This window comes from Culex quinquefasciatus, chromosome 3 (genome assembly GCF_015732765.1).
Source record: "Culex quinquefasciatus strain JHB chromosome 3, VPISU_Cqui_1.0_pri_paternal, whole genome shotgun sequence".
In the NCBI taxonomy this organism is placed as follows: domain Eukaryota; kingdom Metazoa; phylum Arthropoda; class Insecta; order Diptera; family Culicidae; genus Culex; species Culex quinquefasciatus.
Window position 1 is genome coordinate 34,816,875 of NC_051863.1, and position 14,051 is coordinate 34,830,925.

The window sequence follows — 14,051 nt, forward strand, 5'->3', positions numbered from 1 at the left end:
AGTTGACACTTTGGATGTTATGTCCAATAAGATAATTGATGCATTTCGACAAAAATCATTGCAGTCTTCAGCTGCATTGATCCGCTCTTTATATAGTTTATAAGTTAGTTTTAAGGTATCCCTTTTCCCTTTTGTACATGTAGGACCTCCTACATTTGAAATCACTGAATAGCGAAAGCTACAATATTTCATGAATAAATGAAAGTTGCTAGTATTTAAAATTGAGGTGAAAAGTCATCGTTTGTGATTGGACACTCAATAATATTTTAACTGAATGAATGTACATGGAAAAGAAAATTGAATAAATATAAATAAAAAAAAAAAAAAAAAAAAAATTTTACATAAAAGTCCCTTTGACACCAAATTTCTATCTCATCACCGTTTCAGGCTGCAAATTATTGAAAAACACCTCTTTTTTCGCATGTTCAAAAATGGAAGGGGTCGTACCGCTTCTCCGTCACGAGATATCATAAAACAGACCTCGAATTCGTGATCAGGGACAAAAGTTACCCCTTAGGACAAAGTTTCACGCAAATCGAAGAGGGTATAGGGGCAACTTTTCCCGATTTCGTGTGAGTTGGTAGAGAATTACCCTTTTGAATTTTAAATCTATGTTAAAAACATTTTTTTTACAAATGATCAAAAAACAAAGCAAATTTTGTCATTTTTTCCTCATTTTTTCAACTGTTCAAACCTCTTCCTTACCTGCATTAATCACGAGCAGCACCCCCACGAGGGTCCACCAACTGCTGCTAGCCTTCGACAGCGTCGGCATCCCGTCGGCAGTTCTTCGCCGAAGTGTTGTGGTGGCCGCCATGCTGACAGGCCAGCGTGTGACAGCCAACAGCAGCCGCTTCAAGATTCAACAAAAACAGAAACTTTTTTTTCCGTCGCCCACTTCTTTTCCCTCCGCTTACTTTTCCCTCACATTTACTCTGGAGCCAAAAAACCACATCACACACACAGAGAAACACAAACACACTTCACCGAAAGCTGCCTGTTTACTTTTGCTTCTTTTTTTCCACTGAAAGATAACTTTCAACACGCATTCAATTGATTTTCCACTTCTCTTTTTTTTTGCAAACTTTTCCGACTTTTTTATTATCAACTCACTGTCACTTTTTTTTTGTGGGCCACACTGTTTAATCTTCAAACATTGTTGTTTCGCGCATCGCTGGGAATTTCCACCGAGGTGGGGTGGGGGCGGCTGGTTTCGTGGGAAAATTTTCCGATTTTCCTAAACACACAGTCACACTCACGCACAACCGAATTTGCGTGTGCGTTTGAAGCTCGAGGAGAGCTCCGATGATGACGACTTTCTGTGGTGGAAAATTTCGCCTCTCGTTAGTCGCGGGCGAGCTTTTCCTGGGAAATTTTCTTTTCTTGGCCCACAACCTTGCTTGATTGGGAAAGGACGCCAAAGTTTGTCCGCGTGTGGAGGAAAACTTTCGCTCAATACTCCAATCACGTGCGGCTCTTTACAAGTGTGTGTGTGTGTCGTGTTGTGATGAATACCGGTCCGCACAAATGTTAATAAAGGCCACGTGGGTGACACGTCCCACGTGTGATGACAGGTTCGCCTTTCCCAAGAGCGGGGGAAAATGTTCTTTTCTTTTTCTTCCACTCGAGAAGGTTTTTCAGACAACTCAAAAAAAAAAGAAGGAAGAAGCTTCACCAAACACAAACTTTGCTTATTCTCTCATTCTGTGACGTTTTTTCCTCCTCAATTTTTTTCACTTCTTCCAGATCAAACTTGTCCAGTTGTTCCGGAGCTGTGCTGTCGTTTATCTTTCGAGCATCATTTATCTTCCAAGACTGCTCGACTTTTTTTCTTCCTTTTCCTGTTGTTATTTTCCACTCTCGTCCTCTTCTTGCACAACGAAATTTCACTTCATCGAGCAAAAGAGAAGATAACAAAGTGAAGCGGAAGAACAACTTGACTGTTTTCGGACTTTGGTCCGATTCGGCTCGACCTTCGGAGTTTTGTTTGTTTTCCGAGCCCACCCCGAAATCGTGGTGGTGGGGTGGAGGGTTGTGGCCAATTGCTGCGGTTGGTCTTCGAAAAAAAAGGAAAAAGCTGAAACGAAACGAGCGGATAAAAAATGTAAATGATGTGGATTTTCCTGATGAGATTGAGAGTAATTTCAATTTGGGTACAGCGTGCGTGGGTGGGTTTGTGGGTATTTTTTGGGTTTTTTTTTCGTTGAAGGGGGGAATCACACTCCAACAACTGTATCAAACTGTTGGTGGGATTTGAAATTCAAATATCGGTATACTGATGGTGGCTTAAAGTGGGAGGGTTTTGATTTTTTTTCCCCGAAGGGATTTAATGAAAGTGTTGTTAGGTTGTAGAGCAATACTCAATTTGTTTGTTCGACATAACTTGATTGGTTTACTCATGTATATGGTGTTGTTAAAATTGTTGATTTAAGTTAAAGATTAAAAATGTGAGTTTTCTGAATGCATTTCAATTTATTTCAAACTTTTTTTTAAACATTAATTATATTCACATGATTTAGCTCAAAAATTAACTTTCCACAATCATTCGAAACCCAAAAACTATTACCGGCCACTGCCACTTGTAAATTCTATACAATTTTTCAGAGCAATCAAATCTCTTTGCAGTCTTTGGCAAAGTTGTACCCTGGAACACAAACTATCAGCTCATGAGGTTTTTGAAAAATCCAAAAATCATTGAAGGACTCAAAAATGACAAAAACCAAAACGCATCGATTTTACGGTTTTAATCCCATTTAAACTTTGAAGCTGGAGCGCCAGGTCCTGTTGCTCATATTTGGGATTCTGACTCAGTACACCTTGGGGATCATCCCCTGAAATGCCCGTGAAAAAGTGTGATTTTGTTACATTCTACTGTGAGTATCAAACGATCGGGATTTGTTTTAGTACATTGTGAAAATTATAACACAAACTTTTGAAAATACACAAATTTTTCAGAAAACTTCGTATTTAAAAAAAAACTCAAAATTATTTTTTTCACATATTTCATGTGAGGACCTCCGAAAACTACGTGGACACTTTTTTTGGATATCTCTCTTATTTTGAAAATACTTTTTTTTAATTTATATTTATTCAGTTTTCTTTTCCATGTATATTCATTCAGTTAAAATAGGTATTATTGAGTGTCCAATCACAATCGATGACTTTTCACCTCAATTTTTTTGAAAATACTCAAAATTTTCACAAAACTACGTATTTTCAACAAAAAAAAAAACAAAAAAAAATGAGAATTTTTAAAAAGGTTGTTATGACATTCGAAATCTATGAAAAAATTGCGATTATCTGATACCCATATTGTAAAAAACTGAAATTTGAAGTATTTTTCGAAAATACGTAGTTTTGTGAAAATTTTGAGTATTTTTAATAAAATATGTTATTACATTTGAAATGTAATAAAAAATCCCAATCATTTGATACCAACATTGTGAAAAAAAAAGAACTGAAATTTTGAGTGTTGTTTAAAAATTACGTAGTTTTGTATTTATTTTCAGTATTTTCAAAAAAAAAATAAAATTCGAAATGTATGACAAATATACAAACATTTAATACCCATATTACAATAACAAATATTTTTAGGTTTTTTTGAGTTTCAAAATACAGGAAAAATACGTATTTTTGTGAACATTTTCATGTAACTATACAGCAATTCCCCACGAAAACAGCATGAAAAAAAAACAAAAATGCTCAGATCAGGTTCAAAACTTTTTGCAATTTGTGAAAATGTCCGGGGAATCCGATAAAAATATTTCCAGACATAGGCTTAATTTTTTTCCAGACACCGTCAAAACGGCATTTCAAAGTTTCATACGCCCTTTTCATATGTTAGGCTGGATTTTTGAAACTTGTTACTATTTTTCTTTGAAAGGCCAACTTATCATCTTTCATTTGCGTATAAGATAATTGAAATCGGTTTAAATGGCGAGGAGTTATGATTTTTCAAAAAAAGTGGTTTTTGCGAAAATCGACGAAAATGGCCATTTTTCAGACCACCCTAACACGGCGTAGGTCACCCTAATGGCCAAACAAAAAATACGAGTCTAATTATTTCGGCCAGGGAACCCTCAGAAAAATGTTGAGCCCGATCTGAGCATTTTTGTTTTTGTTCATGCTGTTTTCGTGGGGAATTGCTGTATAATTACAATGAATAGCTGCCATCATCCCAATTTACTTTAATTTTTTTATGTTTGCATGATTTTTCATTCGATTGTTGCCAAAGTTTCCCATATAGCCAAAATCCCATAAGCTCTATGCTTTAGTTATGCACGCCTCGGTTTTGCATCCCCCAAATGCGGTGCTTAAACGAGGCATGACTGTATTATTTCAACCTTTATCATTTATTTAGCCGAAAACAATGTAACAAAATAAAAGACAAACAGATTAACAGAAGAGTAACAGATTTTCAAATATTATTTATGACTTGATATAGAATAGCTATTTTTCATGAAAAACATAATTTTTACTTAATTTTTTTATTTCAACTTTAAGTGTCAATATTGATAAGAATTACGCTCTCTCAAAATAATCACAAATTAAAATTATTTGGCTTAGTAATTTTTCACGTTCAATATTTTGGGTTTTGGTATTATAGTCTCCGCGAAAATAGCAAAATTTTCACTGAGATTATAGTTTTAAAACACTGAAGTTTACAGAAATCTCACATTTAATTGAATTATAATGCAAAACTAGGTTAAAGTCATGACCAGCCTAAATGATTATTTTATAATCAATTTTGTTCGATAGTTTGAAGACTTTTTAAGTATTGTTTAAATTTATTTTTTTGTTTAAATATAATATTTAATTTTTTTTTCAACTTTTAGATTTCCATTTTATACGGGGACCATCAAACCAAATTATCAAATACCGGGTAAATTTTGTAGGACTTTGAAAAAATCATTCAAATTTATTTAATCACCATTAAGGCGGTTTAGGATATTTTTCAATGTTTATGTCACCCCCCTCCCTTCAAAGTTGGCCTGAAAAATCAGGGGGCAAAAAAAATATTTTTTTTCGAAAAACTTCAAAATTTTAATGAAACTTAAAGTTTAACCAACTGAAAACCAGTTAAAATACTTTTTCTCGCGTTTATAATCATATTTAGCATGTTTGAACTCAATTGAAAACATTAAAAAATATATAACAGTTGAAATTACGAGCCATGGTTTCACCATTTTAATGGAAAAAGTGTGTTAAAATGGATTATAGCACTTTCTGTAAGTTTTTTGAAAACTTTTTCTTACACTTGTCTATCCAAAAGTTATAAGTAATAATGCCTTTGATTGGATTACGATGTAACACACAGCTGAAAGGAACTCCAAAACACTTTTATGTACCTAAATGAATTCATTGTAACTTGATTATTCACAAATAAACCTGAATTGAATTGAAAAAAAAAAATGCATTTTGCACCTGCCCAGTTGTTTGTTTCCAAAATATCAAAGTATTGATGAAAATTTTATTTTTTGCGAAAAATAAAGTTTTTGCGGTGCTGTACATTGGAATTTCATAAAAATTCAAAACATTTTTAAATATGATTAGGCTGGTACAAATATTTTTAAAAGTTTTTGTCACCCCCCCCCCCCTTAAAAAAATATTTTTACAATAAACTTCAAAATTTTAATGAAAATTCAAGTGCCACCAGCTGAAAACAAATTAAAATACATTCTCCTGCGTTTAAAATCATTTTGAGCATGTTTGGGTTTATTAAAAAATCTTAAGATTTTTTGAAAATTTTCGATGCAAAATCTTTTTTTTTTCGATACAATTTTTGTTTTTGTCAGATCTTAGATTTTTTGAAAACTAATGATTGCAAAACAACTGAACTAGTGTAAAATGCATTTTAAAACATTTTTTCATTTAAATGTGAAGACTATGGCTTGTTGCTTAAATTTTTATATTATTTTATTTTTTTGCCCCCTCCTTGCCCCCTCCAGGGCCGAGGGACAAAAACTTTTTTAAATATTTGCATCAGCCTTATCAATACAGAAAAATGCATTTTAGATTGTTTTCAGTTGATTAAACTGCTATTTTCATGGTAATTTCGAAGTTTTTTTTGAATTTCAATTTGATAAATAATTTCAATATTTTTTTCTATCCTGATTGTTTCCTCAAAAGTCGATTGTATGTACTGCATTTTATTTTTACAAGAATGTTTGCTTTTATTCTGTTATTAAAAATAATTAAATTGAATTGAACAAAAAAAAAAATAAGCAATCTTTAAAAACGAATCACTTTATGAGACAATTTCAAAGTTTGGTTAAAGTCTACACCCAAAATTTCGAGTCGACAGAATCGTTCCCTCAAAATTTATTGAGGGCTCAGCGCCAAAACCGAGAGAATAATGCTACCAACTCACACCACCAAATGGGTTCATTCGCTAATTGAAACAATAAATCTCCAACAAGTGTCATACATCGACATCTGACCACTCCTTGTTCACCAAGCTTTGTGCCAAACCCATATTATTACCCATTGTTGGTAAAGAGTGAGGAGGGCATTAACCACACCGGTGGATTAGGTTGGTTTTTATCTTTAAAAAAATGCTTGAAATATTTTTCATAATTTGTTTACTTTATTACATATATTTAATTTATGCCATTTGAAACAAACAAAACAAATAAGTTTCAAATTTCCTACCTAATTTTCAAAATATTGGTGTGGAGGGTGTAGTAATTCATGTCACTCTTTTTCTTTTTCAAAACTACCCTTCAAAGTAAGTTTGTTCCAATAAAAATTCACAATTTTTATGGTAAAATAAGTGTGATCAATTGCAAACAGTTATAGATTATTTATTTTTGTATCATTTTTAGTTTGTGGTTAACTAAAGATTCGGTTTAAAATAATTTCATTACGTTGACGTTGGGCTGCCATTCCTAAAATCGGTGTCGCAGTCCTGCGATTGACATATAATATTTCAAACGTTTGAAATATCTATCAGACAAATTTAAATGGCTCAAATCAATTTGAATTTTGTTAAACTATTTTCAACATTGGTAAAATAGTTTTACCATCGAATTAACTCATTTTTTTTAAAACGTGTTCAAACTTCAAAATCAGATCAAATTATTCGCTCTACAGCATTACCTTGGCGTTCTTGATTGCGAGATTCCTACACCCAGAACTGGGTATCGGCACACGAGAGGATAAAGAGCACGATTCGGTAGTAAAATGGTACTGTGTGCGGACGGAGAGGATAAATCCCGAAATTACCGAGAGTACTTTACTCATGGTTCATCTTCAAAAAAAAGTTCATCTATCAAAAAAAAAGTGCCGGCACCGAGACTCGAACCCAAGACCTTCGACATATTGAACCGTGCCGGGATTCGAACTGACGACCTTTGGATTGTTAGTCCAACTGCCTATCAGCGACTCCACCGAGGCAGGACCCAGGGGGACGACTCCTGCTCCTGGACTGAGCTAACAACCTAACCTTTTTAGGTTAGTCCGGGGCCAACATTTACTTCCCCGTCCGATGGAAGGCGTGATCAGACAAGTCTCGTCTCGAAATGTGCCACTGGGACCGTCTGGGATCGAATCCTTGGCTCACAGAACAGACAACATAATTATTAATTTTCAATTACTCTTCGAAATTCCCAGTGAATTTTAATTGAGTTGCACTCCGATTGATGTTCCATTGCACTCATTACTTGAATGCAATAGTATCGCATCTTCAATCAACATTCCAGTGACTGACTTATTTCAATGTTTCTCCACTCTGCAAATTCCCCCCGGCTTTTCCGCAATAAAAAGCTAAATGAGTCGACGATTTTGTTGACATGTACGCCATCATTACGATCGACGCACACACCCCCACTCCGAGCGCCGCACAAATAAATCTCACTTTTATCTCAATCGAAGAAGTTTCATTCCATTTGCGACCCCCCCGCAGCATCCGCCCACCCACCGAGCGAGGATCGACGTTTTCCATTCAATTTCCACCAGCCACCAGAAGAGGGGGAGGGGGTGGGTTAAGAAAAGCTTCCCACGATGACTGATGGACTCCGCTACAAAGAAGCTGTGAATTCCATTTACACTCAAGTTGGGGGTGAAGCAAAAAGGAAAACCGAACAAATAAAATGAAAATCAATTTAATAGCTTTTCCACGGTGAGGGTGAGGGGAAAACTAGAATGAGCACACGCGTAGAAAGGTGAGTCGATACCCACTCACACGACTAGCGCTGCAGATGTGGTAGTGTGATGGAAAGTGCCATTGAGTGCCGAGGAGGTGGCAATAAATATAAATAAAATGCTTGTATTTTTTGTTCGATTCAGGCCGAAGGAGAAAGGGGTTTGTTTGGTTTTTTTTTCTCTCTTTTCGTAGCGCGCCCCAGCCAGATTGTTTCTGCGAGGAGGATTCGACAACCGTGTGTGATGGGATGGGGTTGGTAATCTAAACCGAGGAGAGGAGATTGTGTGCGTCAAAGATGCTGGGGTGGGGGGATTAGTGCTTTAAAAAATTAAGTTTAAGCATAGAATTAATTGCTTCATGTTTAAGATATTTGAACCTAATATTTATTTTTTCTGATATTAAATCAAGCAAAATCGAGTGTGCTGATTTTAATCTAAAAAAAAGTATCCATTGTTCATGAAAGCTGAATTGAAACATTTCAAAATTAATCAAAACTTTTGTCACTTAGCTTAGAGGAATAGGGAAAAAAAACGAAAATTGCCACAATATTGATGTAAAATATTTACTGATCAGTTGATTATCGTTTTTGAATAATGTTTATAGTTAAAATTATAATAACTAATAAAAATGCCTTTCTTTTATTTTAAGATTAAAAAAAATGCTTTTCGTTTGATTGTTAGTTTGCTGATTTATCACTATTTTATCAAACATGATAATTTTCATAAAAATCTTGTGAAATCTGTAGTTGACTTAACATTATTTGAGAAAAAAAAATCAAATTTTATTTGTTGAAAATCTAAATAGGTTTAAAGACTAAATATCAAACAGAACTGAAATCTGTAAAAAAAATATTGTGATTTGCATAACAATGTTGTGGCTTCATAAAAACATTTTTTACCCAAACATAAACTTAAAACAAACCTTGTTTAGTAAACTGAATAAAACAACATCATACCTTATTATAAAACTTTCAAATAATTGTAAAATGGGTACAATGATACTGAAAATAAACAAAACTATGTAGGACTATTTGAAATAATTCCAGGTGAAAAAGCTGCATTTCAAATTTTCACGAAATCAGGATGTTTTTAAGTTTTTTGCGACTTTGATTTTGAACATATTTGCAGCAACTTATGTAAAAATAAAACAAACGAATATGAGATTAATGGAAAAGTCGAAATAATTCCTTTCTTTATGTGAATATTAAATTTTTTTTCCAAAAAACTTCAAAACATGAATAGCATTGTATGACTTGTTTGAATCTATTGAATTTTGATTTCTTGTGAAACCTCAAAGTACAGTTCTGCAACAAGTTTTATTTTTGTTAATATTCTGATATTTTGAAAACTTATAGTTTCAACAAAAATGGATAAATGAATTTTAAAATACTTTTTTTTTAATTCTAACGTGAAAACCATAAGTTGTATTTCAAATTTTTTTATGATGAAGCTTTTATTTTCAATTGCAAAATGCAAAAAAAAAATATTATGGGCCAGGTAATTTTTTTTTTAAGTTCTACAACAATATTTTAATTCAATGGTACAAGCTTACATAATAGTTATATTTTAGAACTTTTGCAGTGTTTGTCGTTATTTTCAAAATCTGATTTTTTCAGATATTTTTTAGAAATTTTTACAAGTTTTACTCTAAACTATGAAAAATTGGATTTATAGCTTCCTATTGAAAATTGTGGGCCGAATGGTGATTCAATACGTAAGTTCAATTCTTTGCTGGGTCATATCTCAGCAACCAAAGGTCGGATTAACAAATCCCAAAACAAGAAAATTGTAGAGAAATGATACAACTTTTCGAATATGTTTGTATAAGGTCAATGATTAACTTTTTTTTAAATAAAACTTGTTTTTAATGAAGATGTAAACCTTAGAATGGCTTTGACTCGAAAATTATGCCTTTCACAAAAAAATCAATGTTTGGTAGTTTTTTTCCAAAAATCTCTTTTTAAGCTTGAAGCAATTATCAGAGAATTTTGAATCAAGACTAACATTTCAAAAGAGCCAAACAATCAATATTACATCCTTTCAAAATTTAAGTCTTGATTCAAATTTTTTTTTAATATTTTTTCGAAAAGATTAGAAAATTTAGACATTAAAAAATTGTGGGTTTGTTTTAGGTGAGACTTAGAAAACATCAATTTTCCTGTTTTTGAATCTTTGCATGGCAATATCTTAGCAACTAAGTATCAGCAAAGTTCAAAAAAGCAAACTATAGAGGATTTTCTCAGCCTTTCAAAAATATTTTTTCAGGAGTTGGCAAATATGTACACTAAGGCCGTTACAATTATTTTTTAAAGTTTATGTCCCACGACTCTGATCAAAGTCGAGGGGGGGGGGGGAAATAAAAAAGCTTAAAATTAAAATTACAAGCCACGATATCAACATTTGAATAAAAAAAAAGTGTTTTAAAGTGCATCATACACCGTTCCAGTTGTTTCGCAATAAATAATTTCCAAAATTTCTAAAAACTGACGAAAATTTTATTTTTCCAAAACAAAAATCTTTGAGGTGCTGTACATTGTAATTTCTTAAAAGTTCAAAATATGTTTAAACGAGTCAAAACATGTTAAACATGATTATCAATGCAGAAAAAGGCATTTGAGATTGTTCTCAGATGATTGGACTTCTATTTACATTGAAATTTTGATATTTTTTTGAAAAAATATTTTTTTGCCCCCTGATTTTTCGGACCAATTTTTTAACTTCAAAACGGTGAACTTTATCAAAATTTCAATAAAGAACTTTTTGATTGAAAATTTAATTTTACATTTAACAAATTTTTGCGACCAAAATTTCGAATTTTTGAAAAGTTCATTATTAATTCAAAAATTTATAACTCGGTCAAAGATTTTTTCCCATTCTGGAAATTTCTGAAAAAAGAAAAATTTCTGATAAGTGAAATGGGAAATTTATGAAAAGTGAAAAATAAAAATAGTATTTTTTTGCAAATCAAGTTTAAGTGAAAAAAGTGAAATAAAAATTCAAATTTTTTTTAACCATGTATGGTTTTTTCAGTGTAGTCCTTATACATACGTAAAATTTTGCCGAAGACACCAAATTGATCAAAAAATTCTTTCCAAAGATACAGGTACAGATATCGAATTTTCATAAATCATTTTGTATAGACAGCTGTTTAATTTATATGGAAAATAATATGGGTAAAATAATGATGCAAAATGGCTTCTTTGGGCAAACCGAAGGCACCAAAAAAGTTTCAGCCGGATTAAAAAATACAAAAAAAAAACAAATGACCGAAATCTCAGCGAATTGCTCATTGATTTAGTGTCTAGGGCAAATTTGTAGGTGCAAGGATTTTTTGAAATCCATTTTTGAACGTTTCACGTTTTTTTATGTTTTAAGGGAAACCGCAGTTTTTGTGCCAAACAGAAGTATGGACAAACATTTTGCTAACGAGTTTTGATTTTCTGATAAAAACATGTTTTTTAAACAAAAGTTTCAGTACATTTTTTTTACTTCATTCAATTTTGCAAACGAAAAGTACTTCAGATTTTTATTGATAAACTGAGCCGATTTCAAGATTTAGCCACTTTGAGTTTAATTTAAACTTTAAAATATCCAATTTTTCGTTTTTTTAAATATTGTTTATAGAAAAGATCAGACAATTTTAGATTGGTCCTCTGGTTGTTGAAATACAGCCAAGAAAATTGAAGATTTTGAAGTCTAATCCAAATATTCCAAATTTTTTTTTATACCAATATTTCAGCCACTAATGGTAAAATGTTCAGTGTTGAAAAATTATGTTTTTTAAAAAATTGTAAAATAAAACGAAAACAGATTTTGAAAATAGATTTTTTTTTAGAAAAGGTTATTTAAATTTTTTTTAAGTAGTCCTCATCAACATCTAGAACTTTGCCGAAGACACCAAATCGAACAGAGATCAGTATTTTTTTCAAAATTTCAGAGAACTGCTCATTTTTATGTAGCAGAAAAAATACCTTGCGTTTAACTAAATATATGCATTTTATGCTGATGTTAGACCTTAATTCCTATCCATGGTTCTCATTTTCGCAAGCTTTCATGAGCGAAAGCTTCTCTCGAGAAAACACAACTCCAACACAACAGAACCACCCGGGATGTGTTTGCCGTTGATTTTGCGGGGCCCCTTTCTACGCCAGCAGAACCCATTTCAGGATTTTGTTTGCTTTGGGATGGTGGCAGTTGGTGTTCTTCGATGTTGTTTTTTTTCTCTTCTGTTGGGTTATGCTACAGTGGAAAAATACAAGAGGAAAAAGGTTAGCAAAGCTCTTGTTGGTTTTGGTTAGTGAAAGAAAGAGGGGGGGAGGGTGAGGGGTGGAATAAAATATACTCGTGTACCTAATAAGCTTAATTTATTTACGAACACAGCAAGCATTTATTTCACCTCGAAAGCAATCAAGTGCAACGGGGAAAAACAGAACCAGGGATAAAGTTGGGCAGTGTTGCCAGACATTACTTTTTTTATGAAAGCATAGTTCTTTCTTGTATTTTTTGTGACAATTTAAATCTAATCTTAAAAATTTTCAATTTGAAAAATCACCTTTCAAATAATGACCTTCCTGGCAACCCTGACTCCAACCCGTGTCGAATCTGACCTCGGGTGGGCTGGAAATTTATGGTTCGCTTGATTGAAAATAAAGAAGAGAGAACAGGTGTACATTTCGTCACTCAATGTCCAGCAGACCGGCACTGTTTGCTCTCGAGCTGTGTATCCGGATGGAAAAGCCCAATGTCAGCTAGTTTTTTTTTTGGGTGGCCTCTTTGTTTCACCTCCGTAGAAGCAGTACCCGCATCTGCGAGAAAAGGACATTTTGCCGTCCCACACTCAACAAACAACGGCAGGCAGCAACAGCAACAACTGGCAACCATTTCCAAGAAAATAAAGACACCTTAGAATCTAGCATCACCTCGTTCTCCCTCTCTAGGAAGGACAACACGAGAGTTGAGCTTTGTGTCAACGAAGAGCTTTCTTGGGCCCTGGAGATGGTATGGCGTCGCGTGGATGGTGGCCACTTAAGCTCGAGTACTGCTAATGACGCACCCGGGCTAACGATCGGCACTCGCTTTTGGGATTCCAGGAGAAGTTGCAAAGTCGGTTGGGATCGATGACTTTTGTCATTGTTATTATGAATTCTGTTTCAGCAAAATGTTGATAAAACTAATTCTACAGATCGTAACCCATTTTGATGACGATTTACATGAAAGCCACATGGTTTGATGACTTGTGAAAAATTGTAGGTTATAGTGAGGAATTACTAAAAAAAAATAATAATATTTTAAGAACAAAAAAAATCATTTTAAAAACAAAGTGTGGAATTTCCATAACCCGTTTAATTTATTTTTAATATGCATTTGTGGGCCATAAAATCAAGTTTTCAGTTACAAAAAAGTTCGGATAAAAGTTAATACACAAAAATGCATTGCAAAAAAATGACATGAATATAAAAAAAAATCATGCTATTGAAAATTTTCAAAAACAGTTAGTCAAGATTTTCAAAACGGAATTGCAATATTTTTTTTAATATTTTTGATAAAATTTATCATTCCCAAGTTATAGTCATTTGGAGGGTAATTTCAAGCTGAACAAACGATTTTGTTTCGATACCGTAAAACGGGGTGATTTTGATAGGATTTGTGTGTGTGTGTGTGTGTGTGTGTGTGTGTGTTTTTTTTTTTTTTTTTTTTTTTTTTACAAGGTCGGAATCTGCTACCAGACACCTGAGAATTCATTCCTCAGGTAGTGTGGGGTTAGGAAAACAAAAAAAGAGTTTTCCCGACCCACTAAACCAGTCCCTTGTCCCCCCGGGACCACCTTTCGGTATAACTTCGGGGGGAGGCGTTGCATTTTCTGCACTAGTCTACTTACAGGATCCATGCCGGGTGCTAGAACCATTTCC

The 14,051-nt window shown here is 33.3% G+C and overlaps 1 protein-coding gene across 4 annotated transcripts in view; it reads right to left on the bottom strand.

Moving 5' to 3' along the window:
• Positions 1 to 14,051, bottom strand: part of LOC6039460 (zwei Ig domain protein zig-8) — a 378,844-nt gene that overhangs the window by 330,064 nt on the left and 34,729 nt on the right. For all 4 annotated transcript variants that reach the window (XM_038263789.1, XM_038263784.1, XM_038263786.1 and 1 more), the window contains exon 2: positions 706 to 2,077. In XM_038263789.1, the coding sequence (XP_038119717.1) occupies positions 706 to 817 (112 nt within the window). In that variant the 5' untranslated portion in view covers positions 818 to 2,077. The remainder of the gene's footprint in view (positions 1 to 705; positions 2,078 to 14,051) is intronic.